Source organism: Limulus polyphemus, unplaced genomic scaffold, assembly GCF_000517525.1.
Source record: "Limulus polyphemus unplaced genomic scaffold, Limulus_polyphemus-2.1.2 Scaffold2841, whole genome shotgun sequence".
NCBI lineage: Eukaryota > Metazoa > Arthropoda > Merostomata > Xiphosura > Limulidae > Limulus > Limulus polyphemus.
The window spans coordinates 1-20,930 of NW_013668451.1; the positions used below are offsets into that span (position 1 = coordinate 1).

General features: G+C 32.5%; 1 protein-coding gene across 4 annotated transcripts; it reads left to right on the forward strand.

The window, feature by feature from the left end:
* Positions 1–117: 117 nt before the first annotated feature.
* On the forward strand, positions 118–19,181 carry LOC106468030 (4-trimethylaminobutyraldehyde dehydrogenase-like). 4 transcript variants are annotated; one of them, XM_013928429.2, is made up of 10 exons: positions 118–135; positions 4,354–4,403; positions 7,261–7,451; positions 9,531–9,676; positions 10,437–10,566; positions 13,612–13,856; positions 15,662–15,889; positions 16,771–16,959; positions 17,170–17,399; positions 18,497–19,181. In XM_013928429.2, the coding sequence occupies exons 3-10, from the start codon at positions 7,280–7,282 to the stop codon at positions 18,714–18,716; spliced, it is 1,560 nt and encodes a 519-aa protein (XP_013783883.1). In that variant the 5' UTR covers positions 118–135; positions 4,354–4,403; positions 7,261–7,279; the 3' UTR covers positions 18,717–19,181. The 4 variants fall into 4 exon arrangements, with proteins under 4 accessions (XP_013783883.1, XP_022252042.1, XP_022252043.1 ...); XM_022396334.1 differs by lacking the exon at positions 118–135 and adding an exon at positions 4,098–4,122; XM_022396335.1 differs by lacking the exons at positions 118–135; positions 4,354–4,403 and adding an exon at positions 4,531–4,634 and having other exon boundaries at positions 18,497–19,180.
* The last annotated feature ends 1,749 nt before the right edge of the window (positions 19,182–20,930 follow it).

Sequence of the window (20,930 nt, forward strand, 5' to 3'; positions counted from 1 at the left end):
ACTAGAGGGCGCCACAGTGGTCACGTGACTCGCTGACGCAACAGTATTATTCATACCTTCGGTGTATGGGACGCAAGTAGATTTTGACATCAAATTTTGGGGTAAAAAAGTGCGTCTTATACACCGAAAAATACGGTAAGTTAAAAGCCTAAGAAACGTTTAATGTAGCTTTTCCTATCACTAGAAAAAAAGATGATTCCTTTCACTCCAACATGCTGAAGTTTCTTTAACTTGAAATAATTGTTAGTAATAATCGCTAAAGCTACACGTGATCTAATCAAGTTAAGTAATACTTTGTGCTATCTACAAATGTTGTAAAGATTAACAGCTTTATGAACATAAATTAACGAAGAACAAACGGAAATTTACAAAATATTAAGATGATTAGGCCTACTTGTTTCGACGTACCTCCTTTTGTTTAGCAAATTTTTCTTTATTCGAATTTCTAACATACTTTGAGATTGGTAATGAGACTTTGTTAGATTTTAACTTTTTTTTTTTTTGGTTTAGAACTTGCAATACAACGTAACTTAACTTGAACATTTAAAGTTCCTGTAAATATTTTATTTCAACTCACAGTGTAAATATTTGTTTTAAACCTTAACTTTGAGTGTATTCTTCAGTTACGTCGAAACTAGTCGGGGTAATCATCTTCATATTTTGTAAATTTGTGTTTGTTCTTGGTTACTTAATTTGTGCTTATAAATCTTTCAGTTTACTCATGATCTGTTTAGTTTAAATTAGATTTGCAGACATTACTGGGAATAGCATTTTGTTTACAATTCTACAAATTACAATATGAGTAAGTACTTTAATTCTAAGGTTACTACTGCTATATGCATTTAGGCCTAGCAAATAACGTGATGGGGGAAGAGTTTAGAGCAAAAAACGGAAACTTAAACGTAGTTGAGGTAAAAATGGAATAGAATGAAGGCAGTGAAAATCTAAAAATGGGGAATCGCTGGGAGAGTAGATATAACATGTCTGGATCTCAACTAGTACCCTAAACGTTATAATTTCACAGTTTCAATCTTAAACAAGGGACATTGAGTTATCTTTTCCTGCTCACTATGGCCCCAGAGAACCCTGAAATTACTGCTGAGATATTCAAGTTCACTGATCCGACAGGTGGACGAAGGTTTTGCAATACAATAGGCGGTGGAAATGTTATCCAAAGAATAAATTGAATATGGACAGCAAAGAAAAAATATATATAAATGAAACAAATTTCGTAAGTATGTGTCGTGAATTTACCAAACTGATCAGATTCTAATTTCGTTACTCAAACTGGTTGTTAGAGCTGGAAAGACTATTTAAACATCTACAGGACAAGAAAAGTAGGAATTATATTTTCAAGTCGGACAAAAGTTCAAAGTGCAGTATTCCATAATATATGTTACATCAATCATTGACTATTCCAGATAACACATTCAAGGGAAAGAATCCCAACTTTTACCAATTTATACAAGTATTTGTGTCACTGCTTGAGATGGAGAAGGGAGCTGGCATGGTTTGGCCGCTAGGGCACTCGATTTGCAATTTGCTGCTCGCGGGTTTGAATCCCGCATTATAATGTGACAGTTAATCCCACTATTCATTGTTAAACAGATTTTTTAGTGGATGGTGTTGACTAGCTGCTTTCTCTCCAGCCTATCACTTCTAAATTAAGGACAGATAGCCCTTGAGTAGTTTTGCCCGAAATTCCAAATGGGACAAACCTTGAGATAGGTTTGACCCGCCCAGGAGTGGACACAGGGTCAACTTAGAAGCTTCTATGACATAGCCACTGCCTTATGTGTAACACTTTTACCTAAGTAAACTTATTTGTACACGTTTGCAGCCTTTAAACATCTGGTTAACAAGAATGTCACGAGCTATGCAGTACACCTGCATTGAAGTTTAGAAAAATTATACAACAAAACGAAACCGTTATTAAAGTACTAATAACTCAGTCTTGCTGGCAATTATCATTACATCCTTTAAGAATGGAGTGTTCAAAATTATTTACAGTAAAAATCGTACAACTTTTAAACAAATTTATTTCCAAAAAAATTAAATGTATTTTTGAAGTTTTATTACGTGTTATAAATTAAAGGTTTCCACTGCAGTTTCAAATTTAAACATGAGACTACGTAATCTTAATTACACCACATCGTAGAGTCCTCAGCTGAATTGTATGACCCACGCGAGGTTAGTCTTCTTTGGCCTCATCACCTTAAATCTTTTGTGAAACGACGTTCCCGGTTGTTCTAACAAGATAATGTTTTCTGTCGTTAAGCGCGTTTGTCCCATGCCTAGTTTTAAAGTAACAACATAAGTCTTAGAATTGTCTGCTAAGTACCTAGATCTTAAGTCTATTGAATATATTTGAGATCATATAGATAGGTTATTTCAAAGATTTAACCACAGTCTTTCAGGCGTTGTCAACTGATCGGGATTTGTTTTTTTATTTTCTTTTTTAACAGTAATAAAGACAAACTACATACAATAGGAGTGGGAACCTAGACGATACATGATTTGTAAAGTAGCAGCAGTTAATCATGTCAAGAGGAGTTACACCGTGTTAATATAGTGTATAGTGCATCATCCAATCAGTAACTGAATCTTCTATAATAAACAACTATAATTTAAAAATCGTAACTAAAAGAACACCACGAAACAAGAAAGGGAAATAAGTAAATTTATTGTAAACAAACATTTGAATTTTGTACCACTACAAAAAGGTGTGCCCCCTAGTGGCTCAGCGGTAAGTCAGCAAAGATAACTTATTTGTGTACTTTTGAGTTTAACAAAAACAAAAGAGTGAAATTTTGTAAATGTTGGGGGAAAAATCAGAAATGATATATGAAAAGGTAATTAGTATATATTATTTGTAAAATATTCAAGAAAAAAAAAACAATCGGCCCAAACAGCAACGCTTCCGACTTTCAATGAACAGTTTTCCAATTCATAAGCCTTTGGATAAAAGTTTGATTTTCTTTAATTTCATAATTTACGTTTAAACTACGCAAAGGGCGATCTGGACATTGCCGCCCTTAATTTTGAACTGATATACTGGGGAGAAGGCATCCAATCAACAACACTGATTACAAACATTTAGGTTGGTTTTATTGGAACTAATAGGATTTGACTTTTACTCTTGTAGTCAACCAAGGGCGCAAAAGTGCTACACATGTTTTTACAGAAATGGGTGTCGACCCACGAATCTTCGGATTCATAATTCTGACACTCCTACTGATGGGCTACACCCAGTCCAATAAAATTTGAAGGAAACGCAGCACACACTATACTTTATTATTCAAGCTTGTGGGAATAATATTGTTAAACACTTACAAATGTATTTTTTATTTTCTTCTTAGCAATATAAAGTATGTAAAAAGAAGTTTGAAGCCATATATCTATTCTCAAACACATACAATATCTAAAAGAAAAATGTTCAATTGTAATTATTAAATTTCTGTTTTTGAAATTAACTGCATTTTCAGTTTGCGGGTATTTTGTATACATTTCACTGTACCCTCGGTTTCATTGTTTTGCTTAGTAATATCTTTGGTATATATTTTTTATTTTACTAAGTACTAACTACTATGGCTTTATCCAACTCTTGTAATGGAAAACACTAAAGAAAAAAATGTATCTTGGTCAACTGAGTAAGACATGGTTTTAATTTATAAAGTACTACTAATATGATTAAAAATTATACTAACCTATAAGTCGCTATTTCACAAGCTTAAAAGTGTTAGGTAGAATTATTGTTTTAATTTTTAAATTATACTTTGTTTTATTGACATTTGATTTTTTAAACGAATTTTATAGGTATTAATATGCGTAAAATACATGTATGGATAACATATTATTCCGTTTTAATCCTAGAGTATGGCGCATCAAAGTTCTCAAATGCTATTTTAATGTTTTAAAACAGGCATCTCAAAAACGGTACACCTGGAGGACCAGATGAATTTCAAAGTAATAGTTCACACGCCTTCACGATAACTCCAACATAATATTGTGCCGGCATTCAGACCGGACTTTGCTCCAATCACGTGATACTGTCATACTGGTTCAAGGCTAATATAGCACGATACAAAGGCGCGGATTCTAACATATGATACGTGTAAAGTCGTATGGAACATAAGACTATGCTATCTGAGGGCCAGTCAAAAAATTTACATCTGTTTTATATATTTACTGTTAACAATTTCTAGATGTAAAGTTTAAACGTTATAACATAACAAAATATTTTTATTTTAGTTTCTTGCAATTTTATATTTACTCATGTCATAATATGAAATACTTTTTTATTTGGTAAAATTAAAATATATGTTTATAAAACATTTTTTTGTATTTATACAGTGCCATCTGCTGCCAGGGAAAGTTATTATACATGTGTGTCTTTTTGAATGGTGAGATTTTGTTTTTAATGTATATTATAAATTATATTATAATTTTAAAAAGTAGAGTAATTGCTGCGCTATTAATATTATTGTGTTTGACTTCAAAGGCAGTGTTTAGTTAAGAGCAGCGCAGTTTAATAAACTAGTTGGCAATGTCAGTGATCATACACTTTGTATTCGTAAAGTATAAATAAACTCTTAGTATATTATTAATGATGTAGCTTGGAAGAATTGAAACAGGTGATGATTAGCAATTAATTTTTCATTTGCTGATTAAGTAGAGCTTAATAACTTCAATTATTTAATTCTTAAAAATGTAGATAAAATATTTTGACTGTTTCAGTGAACACTATTACTTTGCTGATTCAAATAAAACTGTAAAAGACATATTAATACATGTAATGATATTAACAGTATTTGTGATGCTGTTTAAATACGTAGGTACGTTTCACAAGCCTCAATGTCAAAAGTTAGCTAGATCTAATTTGAAAGTATTTAACCAAAAAGAAAGATTGAATTCATGATATTGAACAGAGATAAAGGTATTCTTAAAAAAGATATGTTTCAAGTTATATTTACGTAACTTACCTCACCCTTTTTGTTTTAGACCCAAAATGAATTAAGACTTTGGTATATTTATTATGGGAACTATGGTGATTACATTTTATGTATATCTCAAATATTCTATTTCAGGGGTTTAAAGATTGTTAAACTAGGAAATGTATTAAGCTACATATGAAATGCTATGTGACTGAAAGACCTGTTAATTTTGATTTGTTTATATTACTTTAGTTATAGGGTACTAAAAAAAAGGTTCAGTGAAGGTGATACACAAACAGTTGTCCATGTTTTTTCAGTGGCAAATTTGAATTTTTGAAACGTTATTTCTAAATGGCAACTCAGAGGCAAAGCTCAGAACTAATGAAGTACAACTTATTTTACAATGTAAAACTTATACACATTTTATCTGAAATATTTTCATGCTCTTAAAGCTTTTAGTAATTACAGATTCCAAATTTTAAATGATATCCAAAGTTTTTTTTTTTTAAATACACCTTATTTTAAACATTTTATGAATTTTTTTCTAGGGAATTTTTTGTGCCATGTAAATTTTTCTTTCCAAGAGGTCTTCAAATATCTCATCTTACACCAAGGGGGGGGTATCTTTTTTTGGAAATAAGCAAATTATCCCATTCTATCTTTTCTACACATCTTACCCCAGAAATTATTTCAACCAGACCCTAAGTTCTTCCATCCCACTTTGTGAATAATGTAGACAAAGGGAATCTGTTTTATTTATTTTTATGTAAAACAAATTATGATAATCTAATGTTTTATATTTTTTCTCCAGAAAACACTTAAATGATGTTTAATAAAAAATAATAAATGATTTTAAGATGCATTTGATGGTTTGGTTTATTGAAGTTTGCACAAAGCTACTTGAATGATATTTGTTCTAGCCATTACTAGAGGGAAGGCAAGCAGTCATATGAAGATTTGATGGGAGTTTCCTAATTTCTCTAGTGTTAGGTGGAAGGTTTAAAGACCATTTTGTGAGAAAAGTTATGATGTAAAAAGATTCTTGTGGAAAGGATAAAAAAAATAGTATAATTTCCACTTCTTTTGTTCTAAGCCAACTAACTTTTAACATTGCCTTATCTGTGTTTCACTCAGTACAATGTATTTTTGATTATACTCCTTTTGTTTCAATTTTCAAACCTTTTGATTTTTAACACTTGTATTACTTTTCTCAGTTTGTAAGTTTATTAACTGGTGCTATTTTTATCAGTTGAGCTTGATTTAAACTTAGGTGAGAAGGTAATAATATTCTATTCTACGCATTTAAAATTTTTTACCTTTGGAGTATTTTGAGAAATGGCTTATCCTAAACAGAAATGATAAGATTTAAATAAACAGTGAGTTTTATGTTTAGATTTAAACTATAGATATTTCAAATTTGTATCTAAATTTTTTTTACATATTCCAAAATTTTTTCATTTTTTTGTGTGGTATTTTCAGGTTGAACTGCTTTTCTGAAAGAGTATTGGGTAGGTCCACTTTATAATGTGGAGATCGACAGAATAAATTAAGAAATAATAGTGAAGTTAAATAAACTCGTCAAGTTTAAGCAAAAAAGTACACAGACTGGGCACAATGAGTAGCTACAAAATGAATGAAATCATTATTCAAATCAAAAACAAAAACACAGTGTATGTACTTGATTTAGGGATGCTGTATGGTTGGCTTTCTCTGCATTCATGAATTTGTCAACTTGCTTTCTTCTCTCAAGATGTTTTCCATTCAAACAACTCACTTTAGGTCAGGAACAAGAATGTTTACTCTATTGCAGTTTCTCCCTTAAGATTTAAATATAATGTTTTTTTTACTTAATTGGATACGTCAGATTTACCCCTAATGACTAGCACTACAAACATGAATGGTCATTCTCTTCAAATATAGGAAAGGCTGTAACTTCAAGACATCATCTGACCTATCATTGGAGAACACTGGCTGTCAACAATCTTGTACAACTGGTAGCATTATAGTCGCATTCTCCATGGGCAGGACAGGGTGTGACCTCAATAGAATGACAATGAACAAAGGCAGTTAAAATGAAATCAGCTTAACAACTTTCGTGACCATGTATTAGGTGAAAGCCTCATAGACTCAGAATACATGGTATACCTGCATACCACATATGTATTATAACTAGTATACAAACTGTCTACAAATAGCAAAATATACCTCAGAATATCATAAACTAAATGCATCATTTTTTAAAGTTCAGCTGTTAATAATTTATGGTTAGTTTCAGAAAAACCGTCATTCTACAGGATTCATTGGTATGTCTTTCTGTTTTTTTCAGGTTTGTACAGAAGATTCTGATGTTTAGGTTAGGTTTCTCATCATTCTTAATCTTATCAAGACAGCATATTAAGATAATGAAGCAAGGTTTAACAACTACAGCCCTACAAGGCCCTTTCAACTACATTAACGGTGAACGTGTTACTTCAGTTGATAGTACTCATGATATAAAAGTTTCAAAACCAGCAACAGGTATGGTGTGTGAGTTGTCAATACAGTAGTTTTAGTAAATAGTTTGTTGAGAATTCCCGTGACCTTTCTGAGCCCTAAGCTAAATCAATAAAACCTTCAAACGATTAAATGCTACTGTATCAGAATGACACATTAACAGATTTGTACCTAAGTTTTTTTGAATCAAATACAGAAATGTATTACTTTGGAAAATGGTCATTTTTATTTAATAAAGGAAATTCTAATATTTGTAACTTTCATTATATATGTTAATTAATCCACTGTTAGTCATCAAAGAAAAACTTATTATTTTTCCCTCATTTATACTTCCTCATTTTGTTTTCTTTGTAAAAGAGTGGTTGCGGGACAAAACTTACACTAGATTATGTCCTAGAAATATTGTTTGGTATGACGAGATGATGATGACATATTTTAAAGCTATTGTCTGTGCTGTGGTAAGTAAGAAATTCTCGACTCTTTTAGTAACACCTCAGTCACGGTGATGTTCAATATGCAACTTAATTATTTGGTAGAAAAGTAAGGACTTTTTGTTTCATTGATGATACGAACATTCTGGTCATAACGTTTTAAATATTTTTTCCACAAAAATTAAGATGTACAGACTTTTCTTTTATATATATATGTATATATTAATATAATGTGAACATAAACATTATCTAAACAATTAGGTTAACGTTTTCATCAGAAATTTACAACTCGCAGGCTGGATAAAACCACCTCACAGGCCATACGTTGCACATTCCTGCTTTACATCAGAAAGGAAAGACCGTATTACAAACAATAATGAAATAGAACATATTTATAAAACAAAACAAGCCTTAACCAAAATCCTGCACAACAATACAAAGTCGCCAGGGCACAGGGTTATAAGTTGTTTCCTGGTTTTTGGAGGGGACTGTGGAAGTAGGACCCACGTAGCAGTGGGGATCCACCACCTATCAGTCTTGACTTCCATTTGTAAAAACAAAAATAATAAGAGAGTGAAATAAGAAAAATAACAGATTAAGAGAAAAAGATGTGGGTACTCAAGTCCACAACGTCCCACATCTATATCACCCTTCACTGCCTACCATTGGGGGTGGTTAGTAAGAAAACCTTACCTTCTGAAGTTAGTGTTCCAGCTCTCATTATGGTAGTAAAACTTCAAATATTAGTAGCACAGCAGACAGATCATACTAAAGTAAAATACTCACCAATAAAGTTAGGTATATTGTTTTAAAGGTACTTTATATATATATATACTGTATTTGCCCAAATATAATGCACACTTTTTTTCCTCCAAATACCTCCCGAAAAACTGACTGCACATTATATTTGCACACATTCAATTTTGTTAGGTATTTTACTAGAAGCTACCAAAGAAAAATTATTAATTTGTTTAAAAAATGTTGCATATTCAATGGATGGGAAGGATGATAACATGAAGGATGAAGCAAAGATTTAAGGTGGTAAATCTTATGGTAGCAACAATTCTAAAGATGACAAAGATTTATGTGAAGATGAATGAATAAATTAGTGTATTACTACGTATAAACTTTTCAATAAATTTTGTAAAATTGACACATAAAAAAATTTCAGTTAAAGATTTCCCAAAATGTTTAATACATCAATAATTATTTACTGTATTTAGAAATGGTTCAATACATTTTGCACAACTGATGTGTAAAAAAACAAATGTCTAACCATTCAAAATTGGGTGCACATTATATTCAGGCAAGAAGGTATGAACATGTGTGTATATATGTACATATATGAAATGAACATTACAAGAGAATTGCCTTTGTCGGTCTTAGTTGTCAACTTGATGTCATTATTGTTTTATAGTGCTGATTTCATCACCTGTTAACAATGTAACTATTAGTATTAGAGTTATTTATATATATATAATGCTTTTTTTATTTTTCTAGGACATATGGAAATTTACAGCTTTGTTGTGACACCAGAAAAAACAACAACATAATATTAAGAGTAAATAAAAATCTTTAGGATTAAAAATTTTCTTAATTAAAAAATGGGTTCTCCTACTACTACTCGTGGTCTTGTTTTGAAAGGTAATCACTTTATTTTCATGTTCGGCAGGAGAAGTTCTGTGCACTATCCCAAACTCTGGACAACAGGATGTTGACAAAGCTGTTCAAGCTGCCAGAGCAGCTTTTGCTCAGTGGTCAGCATTAGGTGGTCTAGAAAGGGGCCGTTTCTTAATTTCCGCTGCTCAGAAAGTTAGGGTAAGGAAAAAACATTTCATGTTTGTATATAAATTAATAAATTAGTCTCTCAGGTATAAATTATCCTCATCAATAGCATACTGACATAAACAACTTCAGAGTCAATAGCATACTGACATGTTGACTCATCAATAGCATACTGACATGTTAACTCATCAATAGCATACTGACATGTTAACTCATCAATAGCATACTGATGTGTTAACTTGTCAATAGCATACTGACGTGTTAACTCGTCAATAGCATACTGACGTGTTAACTCGTCAATAGCATACTGATATGTTGACTCATCAATAGCATACTGACATGTTGACTCATCAATAGCATACTGACATGTTGACTCATCAATAGCATACTGACATGTTAACTCATCAATAACATACTGACATGTTGAGTCATATGGATTCCATCCTTCAGTTAGTAGTGAAAACTTTTAAAACTAATAAAAAAAAGTTAATATATCAGTTATTGTTTACATGTAATTGGTTTATAAAATACTGTTTTTCAAAGAATATTCCTTTATTTAAGCAAATATAGTGACAGTGATGTATAAATAGTTTCCACCGATCTATAAAATGCTTTATAGCAATGAACGTATGAGTTACTAGTTTACCAGTTAATGAACAGTTTTCTTGGGGTTGTGTAAAATATTCATATATGTTTATAACAGATATTGTAGAAAGATACCTTTGAAGTATGTGTCTCTTACTAATTCATGATGTTTAGAAAATATTGTTTTTTTATCATACTGTTTTATTAGGAACGTTTAGAAGAACTTGCAAAGCTGGAAGTTTTAGACACAGGAAAGCCTGTGTGGGAAGCTCGTGTTGACCTTTCAGGATGTGCCGATTACTTAGAATATTATGGGGGAGTGGCATCAACAGTTGGAGGTAAGAACATTTTTTTTCAGCTGTCTATTCCTCCTTCTATCAGTTATTTCAGTGACTAAAATTATCAGGGTTATTTATTAAGTAACAAAAATCTAAGTGCACAGTTGGTTATGAAAAAATTGAAACACAAACTTGTTTTTTTTTAAGCTTCAACTTTTTTTTTATATATTTTAATTAAATTATTTTACCAACCCTTTACAATGATGACAGATAAAAGCGTAACTTTTAAATAAATGCTGGTCGAAAGTTCTCTGTTTCTGTGTGATGAAAAACACATAACGTAACAGAAATTCATTAGAGTGATTGATCCAGCATCTGAACTCTTGGTCCGGCATGGCCAGGTGGTTAGGGCGCTCGACTCGCAATCTGCGGGTCGCGGATTCGAATCCCCGTCACACCAAACATGCTCACCCTTTCAGCTGTGGGGGCATTATAATGTGACGGTCAATCCCACTATTCATTGGTAAAAGAGTAGCCCAAGAGTTGGCAGGGGGTGGTGATGACTAGCTGCCTTCCCTCTAGTCTTACACTGCTAAATTAGGGACGGCTAGTGCAGATAGCCCTCGTGTAGTTTTGCACGAAATCCATAACAAACAAATGAACAAACATCATCTGAACTCTGAAACTTATAGAGTAAAGTAGGCTTGGTATCCATAAGTTATTTCTTAGAGTTTCAAATTTTGTAATCATCTTTAGTTGGGGTACTAATTTTATTTTATATTATATATTGTATTGGGAACTTTAAATTGATTCTTCAGTGTTAGGAATATCTTCTATATAACTTCTAATAAAGGCTGTAGGAATTTAGGATCATAATATTGTGGTGAAAATTTTAGTTGGTTGTCCAGTGTTAGGGATGTTCTGTAAGATCTACAGTTAGTTTCTAATAAAAACTCTCAGAAACATAATGTTATGGTGAAAGTTTTAGTTGGTTGTCCAGTGTTAGGGATGTTCTGTAAGATCTACAGTTACTTTCTAATAAAAAGCTCTCAGAAACATAATATTGTGGTGAAAGTTTTAGTTGGTTGTCCAGTGTTAGGGATGTTCTGTAAGATCTACAGTTAGTTTCTAATAAAAGCTCTCAGAAACATAATATTGTGGTGAAAGCTTTAGTTGGTTGTCCAGTGTTAGGGATGTTCTGTAAGATCTACAGTTAGTTTCTAATAAAAACTCTCAGAAACATAATATTGTGGTGAAAGTTTTAGTTGGTTGTTCAGCATTAAGGATGTTCTTAAGATCTACAGTTAGTTTCTAATAAAAACTCTCAGAAACATAATATTGTGGTGAAAGTTTTAGTTGGTTGTCCAGTGTTAGGGATGTTCTGTAAGATCTACAGTTAGTTTCTAATAAAAGCTCTCAGAAACATAATATTGTGGTGAAAGCTTTAGTTGGTTGTCCAGTGTTAGGGATATCTTATAAAGTTTACAAGTATCTCTCCTAATAAATACTCTTAATGATGATTTTTTATCTGCAGTTTCCACCACCTGTCCTTGCTTCTGGTTCTTCCCTTCATGTATGTTTTTATCACTAAGAATTACAGACTATTTGGGCTTTTTATTTTAAACTTTTAATTATTGGTCAGTGTAGTCTTTCTTACTTTTTTTTATTTTGAGAAGGAAAGAAACAAAATTTTAAACATTTTAGTTGTCGGCCTGTCATGTCTGGGAGCTTTTAACTTGGTGATGGATTGTCTGTCTAGACAATACTGGACCCTTCCCACAGGTCTTTATACTTTATCACTCTGGGAGTATTCTCAACAATGCCTTTGCAACTCCCTTAACTACCAGTTTTCCACTTTTCTGGTCATAAGCCCAAGACTCTGCAGCTCTGTCTGTGGATATCATGAATCGGGATTGGTCTAGTCTCTTTCTGTATACACATCAGTGACCTTCCGTCTCTTTCCCAACTGTTCTTCTTTTCTTTCTCCAGTTCTTATGTACCTCTTCCAAGTCTTTCTCATCAGTCCTTTTCCACATCTGGTTCCTCCTCCTGAGTAGAACCTCTATTGAGTTTTAAGGCTCCCATATGTTCATTTTTGGCTACCTGTTTTCTGTACCATCTTTTCCTAAGAAGATGTATTTTCTTCTTTTTTGTGGGAGACGTCACTCCTGCACTCCAGGGACAGTTTGATTATATTCCCAAACTGCTCTTTCTTCCACAAGACTTTGGCTGCCTGGGAGGATGACCAGATGATTTTCCCATCCCAACCCTTTCTTCTTTGTCCTGTACAGGTAGCTCATTCTTATCTCACCCATACTGCTCCCTGTGACAGTTTACATTGTTTTTTTTTCTTCCTGCAGGATTGCTTTTTTGTCTGATTGTGTTACGCAACTCATCTAGTGACATCTCTTAACTTTTTCATGTCACCTCCCATCAGGTTCGTCGTCTCATGGTTTCTTTTGCCAGGGAATACCTCATTCTCACCCGAAATAAATGTTAAACCCATTTGCCCCTGTTCAGTGTCCACTGTTGAGATAAAGTTTTCTGTAAGACAGCTTTGACATTATATATTTTATCTTCCAGGTCATAGTTCAGGGTCAAAGAAAAAAAAGGTTTATCGCATCAACTTGAGCATATGTAATCAGATTATCACCCTACGGCTCGCTATAGTTGATAATTGTAATTGAGGATTTTATACAAATATTGAATCAAACTGTTAAAAGGTAATTGCTCAACGCTAGTTTCAAATGGTAAAAAAAAATATTTTAATCTGAATACACTTTTTAATAGTCTATTGTTATTTCATTTTGAAATCTTTGCTTTCAAATCTTTTTTTTGTTTTTTGCATCAAATGTGTCTTCAAGTGAAATGTTCTGGACTTGAGAAATTTTAGTTTTAGACAAGAACATCCTCATTCTGATTCAGAACTATAACACTCATTTCTTGCTACATAAAAATTAAATTATGCAAACTAATTAAGATACCATTAAAGATTGAAAATGGAAAACTAATACTGAGTGATCTCAACTTCAACATGAATTTTGAATGTTCAAGTTATTTATACAAACTGTAAATGTGATAAATTATTTCTCTCTGTTACAATAGGTCTTCACTATCAGCTTCCTGGTGGGAATTTTGCTGTTGTTCGGAGAGAGCCTCTAGGAGTGGTTGGTGGAATTGGTGCTTGGAACTACCCGTTTCAAACTATTTCTTGGAAAGCCGCTCCTGCTCTGGCCTGTGGAAACACTTTTGTTTACAAGCCTTCTCAGTTTACACCAGTCACTTCTGTTGTCTTTGGTGAGATTTTAACAGAAGTTGGTGTCCCACCTGGTGTAGTTAATGTTATTCAGGTAAGTTTCTAGTTTTGTTTATTAAATCCTAGGAAGGATTTGTCCATCTTGTCTGTAGGGATTTTTACATCCAACTGCAGTGCTTCCCAAACTTATTCCCTACGTGACTCCTTCATCAAACATAAAAATGCACACAACACCAGACATCACCAAAAACGACATATCAACCAAAGCATTATCGCAGTCAACACAGAGTAAAAGTAAACCTACTTTTAGCTGTTTTCTTGTCCATCTTGTCTGTGGGGATTTTTACATCCAACTGCAGTGCTTCCCAAACTTATTCCCTACGTGACTCCTTCATCAAACATAAAAATGCACACAACACCAGACATCACCAAAAACGACATATCAACCAAAGCATTATCGCAGTCAACACAGAGTAAAAGTAAACCTACTTTTAGCTGTTTTCTCTCGGCCCTATCAGCTGGTGGCATATGGAAATCGCTGTGACCTACAGCCTCTTATGTTATTTGGCTACACAGTTAAGTTAAACTAGAAGTAATGATATAATTCTGTCTAAAACAACATAAAAGTTGTATGAAATGATATACTGTTACAGTTATCACTGTCCTTAATATTTACACTGTTACAGTTATCACTATCCTTAATATTTACACTGTAACAGTTATCACTATTCTTAATACTTACACTGTAACAGTTATCACTATCCTTAATATTTACACTGTTACAGTTATCACTATCCTAATATTTACACTGTTACAGTTATCACTATCCTTAATATTTACACTGTTACATTTATCACTATCCTTAATATTTACACTGTTACAGTTATCACTATCCTTAATATTTACACTGTTACAGTTATCACTATCCTTATTATTTACATTGTTACAGTTATCACTATCCTTATTATTTACATTGTTACAGTTATCACTATCCTTATTATTTACATTGTTACAGTTATCACTATCCTTAATACTTACACTGTTACAGTTATCACTATCCTTAATATTTACACTGTTATAGTTATCACTATCCTTAATATTTACACTGTTATAGTAATCACTATCCTTAATATTTACACTGTTACAGTTATCACTGTCCTTAATATTTACACTGTTACAGTTATCACTATCCTTAATATTTACTTTACAAGTGAACATAAAATTCACTTAATGGTTTTAGTTTTGTGTTCATAATATGTTTAATGTCCGTAGTATGTAATGAGATTTTATAAATAGAATGTGGGGTAAATTGGGTCGTGCATATTTTTGTCATTACTCTAACTCTGATAGTGTTTGAACGTTGCAAAAAAAATTAAATACTTTTGTTAAATACACACATATTTAAGTTTTTAAATTAAATACATTTTTCTTTTTAATAACCACTTGAATAATCATCCATTTTTAGATACTTCAAATGTTCAAAGCCTCATTTTAGTACAAGCCCATAAGTCTGTGCTGTGAACAAAATTGTAACTTTGTTTTGTGAAAAATGTAGTTAAGTGTTAAAGGTTTGTTGTTTTTGTTTCTCACACATATGTTGCATTATCATTCCTCTTTCTTTTAAAACTTTCATTGTTTTACACTAACTTTGTCCCTGTTATTTAACTTATTCACATGTGCTTACAGATCCACTATCGTGAATTGATAAAATGAAATATATTAAAATCAGATCAATTCTTGATCCCCCACTTTTTGTGTGTAAGTTGATTGAAATAAATGTAATTTTGTTTCTTTTAAGATTTTTTGTCACTATATTCACAAGCTTGTAGATGTTATGATTATCAAGTTTTTTTTTGGAATAATTTCTGTTCGTAAATAAACTTGTTACACCTGTTCAAGGGTGCTGGTTCTACTGGTGAAGCACTCTGTCAGCATCCTGGTGTAGCCAAGATTAGTTTTACTGGAAGTGTCCCTACAGGGCAGAAAATCATGAAAGCTTGTGCCGATGGAATGAAACGAGTAACATTAGAGCTTGGAGGAAAGTCACCCATGTTGGTTTTTGCTGACACTGATCTTACAGAAGCAGTCAAAGCAACTATGTTAGGAAATTTTCTAACTCAAGGCCAGGTAACCTTATCCATATTTATTGTGTACATGTATATTAACCTGTGTTTTGGCAATTCATGTTACATTTGTACTTTATCTCATTTGTTTTTCCAAGTCTTTTAATCTTTTGTAAAGCTGAAAAGCTTGCCCTTATTCACACATTTTTGGCCGTAACATTTCCATGCAGATCTCTTATTTCCAACCAGCTCTATTCCTGACTCTGACAATGATCCTGTTTGCTTATTTCTAAAGATATATGGAACCTGCTTGATGTTGAAGTTATTCATCTGATACTATTCTTCCACCTAGAAGTTTTTCTAGATCATCCCATCCTCTTATTAAACTTTAGCTTCCAAGTTGCAAGAAAGTGAAATGCTTTAATATTTTATTTTGAGAAACATACTGTTAAGTTTTATTCATGTTATGTAAAACATTAATTTTTCATTCCTTTGTGCATAAACTATTTGAATTTTTTTCCTCAGTTTTAGCCATGTTAAAACTTGCAAAGTCTGGATGATGTTGACATTTTACTGGTTATTCTCTGCAATTAATTCAATTAAAACAAGAGTGTTAGTAGTTTATTGAAATATAAATGTATCAGGATGAAAATGTCCAAGTGAATCAAACCCACTTAGTCCAAAATTAGTCTTTTTTTTTTAAATCTTCCATGTTGCACTCGTGACCAGTAATGTGATGAAAAATGTTTTTTTATGTTTGTTTTTACTGAAACTTGTTTATGTTGAAGCATTCCAATTTTTAAAAAAATCACAGAAATAAAATATTTATATTTTAAACAGTGTATGTTTAGGAATTAATTAGTCAGTAAAAGTTTTATTTATTGTATGGAAAGTTGCGTGAACCCTTTAGGTGACTAAGAAACTGTCTACTTTTGTTGTCCTTAGGTTTGTAGCAACTGCACGAGAGTGTTTGTGGAACGTCCTATTTTGAAAGACTTTCAAGAAAAGCTTGTTACTGCTTGTGAGAAAATGGTCATTGGGGACCCATTTGACAATGAGACGACTGTAGGAGCAACCATCACGCTGGAACATGCAGAAAAAGTGCTTCATTATATTGATGAGGCCAAAAAACAGGTACTGTTAATGTGATAGTTTTTTTTAAACTGTATTTGAAAAAAAATATTTAGATTTGTTTTATAATAGGTTGGCAAAGAACGACAAAACATGTTGTATGTTCCAACATCAATAGAACTTTTCCTTATGCTTATAAGTTATTGTTTGCCTATGTATTATTATATTAACATAATGTGCTTCCTTATTGAAGTATACATTTGTTTTCTAAAGGGAGCACGTTTACTGTGTGGCGGGAAACGAATCAATCCAAGTGACACAAAACTAGCAGGTGGTTATTATTTATCACCATGTGTCCTGACTGATTGTCATGATGACATGACTTGTGTGAAAGAAGAAATCTTTGGCTCTGTTGTCACCATTTTGGCCTTTGATACTGAAGAAGAAGCGATAGCACGAGCTAATAGCACTCCATTCGGGCTAGCAGCTGGAGTGATGACAAAGTAAATAGTTTTTCATTTTATATTAATGGCACATTTTAGAAGTAATCTCACTTTGCTCAGAAACTGTACTTTTCCTAATTTCAGATTGATTTCCAACTAACATCAAAATCAAAAGTGCCTCACTACAATTCTCAAAACTTTAAATTTTTTTGTCAATTGGTTAAAGTTCTACTCTTTTTTTTTAAGTATTTGATTAAAATTCTGGAGTATATTTGCCATTTGGCAAAGTTACTACTGTCTTTATGTCTTAACTGATTCAAATGCTACGATGTTTTCCATCTGTCTGAAATACAAAATTATTTCCCTCTGACCAGAAATCTAGATTTTCTTGTTCATAAAAATAGAAATATCAGACTTTCTTTACTACTTCATTAAAACATTAATTTTAGTACCTGATCAGCACTGGTTAGCAGCTAGTCAGTAGGAACTGTGATAAAAGACAAAAAACCTAGGCTTTCGTGGTTAATTCTATATTTAAAAGTAATGTCTTTGTTAGTGCAAACATTACAGTAAAAGGAAATATTTAAAATTATATTATCAGGTACTGAGTCCAGTTTACATTATGAGATAAATGTTTGCTTGGCTGATCGTTTATGTGGATTGTCAAAAAAAATCAGATATGAGATATTTCTTTGTTTCATGAATGTGAATTTATATATTTTGGACACACAGAAAAACTATTATAAAGAAGTTAAAATAAAGTATTCTTTAGGATATCACATTTTTCTGTAAGATATATATGCCTAATTTTTCCATCTGGTGAGACAGCGATAAGTCTTTGGATTTACAGAGCTAAAATCAGGAGTTCAATTCCCCTCGGTGGAAACAGCAGATAGCTAGATGTGGCTTTGCTATGACAAAACACACACATACACATACACTCAGACTAATTTTAAAATGTATACAGTCCGATGATGTAAAGATCGTTTTCAATAATTTATGCACTAATTATATCTTCTATCTTGTGGACTTTGTGAAATATGCTAAATCTAATGTTACAATGAGTAGTAATTTATTTTAAGTTTTGTTATGCATGTTGAGTTTCTTATTATAAATTAATGGAAAAGTTCAATAAGTGAATTACCTTGCATTTTCAGAGATCTCCAGCGTGCTCACCGTGTTTCAGCCCAGCTGCAGGCCGGTATTGTGTGGATTAATAACTGCAATGTGTTTCCTCCCGAAGTTCCTTTTGGCGGATACAAGATGTCAGGTTTCGGTCGTGAGAACGGCTTAGCTGCACTGAACGATTACACCCAACTTAAAACTGTCTATACGGAAATGTCATCAAAAATAGACTGTCCAATTTATAAAGAATAATTTGGAGACCTTATTTTTCAAGGTTGCCATGGATGTTATGAATGGTTAAAAAATTGTTTAAAAAATAAAACTAATGGGGGAAAAAGAACAACAGGATTGTAATACTCTACCAAATGTACTAAAGCTAACTACTGTAATGTTTAGCTGAATTCAAGTATTCATAACCAACATAAACATACCTAACCACTAGTCATAACATTTATATTGTTTAGTGAGATTAATGTATATATATATATATATATATCCACTAGAATACTATGTAACTTTGCTGCTTTGAACAAAGTTTATTTGTGTAACATTCCTAAGTACATTCTCAAATACCCTAAAATCCCAAGTATATATTTTCATGATCTATATGTTGACTACTTGTTTTACTGCCTGCAATTCTTTTTTAAGTAAATAAAGTACGATCTGTTGTGACCTCAAGGTCATGCATCCAAATGCTACAAGTTGTTGTTGTTAGTGAATTAAGTTGACCTGAGTTCTACTGTGCAGCTGAGTTTTATTCTGCACGGTTGATTGATTGTAACTTTCAACTATAAGGAGTTTCACTTTTTCTTAAAAATATATATGCGTTATCTCGTTAATTTTTAAATATCATATTTATCACTTAAGCCATCATGTATTTTGTGCCACAAACTTTCAAAACAGTTTTGCAAGAGAAAGTCAGTGTTATTGAGATACGAGTTAGTTCTAATGAACAAGATATCTGTTTTAATGTGAACCAAATAGGCTTATTTAAATCCTTGTGGACAAAAGAAATTCGTAACTAAATTAGGACTTTTTTATTTGTTAATTCCAAATGGACATTTCTGATTTTCGTGCTCGTTTTTCAGAAGAAACACTTATAAGTTGAGCTTTACACATTTATATCATTCATAGAAAGATCTCCTGCATTTTGACACTTGGTAACAAAGAACATTCAGTTGTTAGCCTGAATTCGTTAGTCCACAAGGTGCATGTCTCCCCAGTAAGTCAGCTGTAAGTTTACGGACTTACAACGCTAAAATGCGGGGTTTGATTCCCTATGGTGGACACTCATATAGCCCATTGTGTAGCTTAAAAGGTTGAATAGTAATTATTATACTTTTTCCAGGCAGAAGGCCATTCCACCAAATGTATCGTTATCAGGATCTTATGGTTTTTACCAGGAGTGAAATAGTTCTCAAAAAAAATAAAAAAAATAGAGATACTCAACTTGGTGAAGTAGACCTGTTTTTGAAAAAGAAAAAAAAAATTTACAAAACAGCTCAAGTAAGTCCCGGTACTAGTAGCACCTTAAAAAATAAGTTCCAGTATTCAGTACCGGTGAGTGCGGGCAGAATTTCACCCCTATTTCTTACTGCATCTTAATATATTAAACAATAGTTAATATTATGATTGTTTATAAGCACGTAACTCTTTCAACCTTCACCATACTGTTTTTTCCTTGAATTAACACATGCCCTTAACATTTCTGTTCTCTAATAACACATCAATCAGGATCGGTCAGCTTTATTTCCACCTCCATGAGCACTTACTGTTCACGTGACGTGTACATTTTTTTCAAATTTATTACCCCACACTCTTTATGTCTTTTACTCCTGAAGAAAAATAGTAAACTCTTTGAAGGCACTCCAGTTTCTGGGTCATTTTTAACTCCACTTGATTTTGTGATGATCCTTTGTTCTAATTCTTTCATCACCGAGTTACACGTATGTCGCTGATCATTTCAAGAAGTTTATGCTTTTACATGTACTGGTGCAGTGAATGCAAACTGTGAATTCAAATACAGCATTAACACCATTTTCCATCAGGTGTATGTGTTTGGGAACAGCATAAGGATGTGTACACCCAATATACCATGAGGGATGCAGCAACTTCAGTATGGGTGGCTTTATGTTTTGTTGGAATGGGATTATTGAATCATCGTACTGACAGACAAAATAGTAGTAGCCACCATTATCGAATCATTGTACTGACAGACAAAATAATAGTAGCCACCTTTCTCGAATCATTGTACTGACCGGCAAGATAATAGTAGCCACCTTTATCTAATCATTGTACTGACAGACAAAATAATAGTAGCCACCTTTATCGAATCATTGTACTGACAGACAAAATAATAGTAGCCACCGTTATCTAATCATTGTACTGACAGACAAAATAATAGTAGCCACCTTTATCGAATCATTGTACTGACAGACAAAATAATAGTAGCCACCTTTATCGAAT

Bases quoted from the DNA above. Each gene is read 5' to 3' on its own strand.
- LOC106468030 (XM_013928429.2), top strand. From the start codon at position 7,280: ATGTTTAGGTTAGGTTTCTCATCATTCTTAATCTTATCAAGACAGCAT. The intron at 9,677-10,436 runs GTAAGGAAAAAA...CTGTTTTATTAG, and splicing joins CCGCTGCTCAGAAAGTTAGG to GAACGTTTAGAAGAACTTGC. The intron at 17,400-18,496 runs GTAAATAGTTTT...TTGCATTTTCAG, and splicing joins GCAGCTGGAGTGATGACAAA to AGATCTCCAGCGTGCTCACC.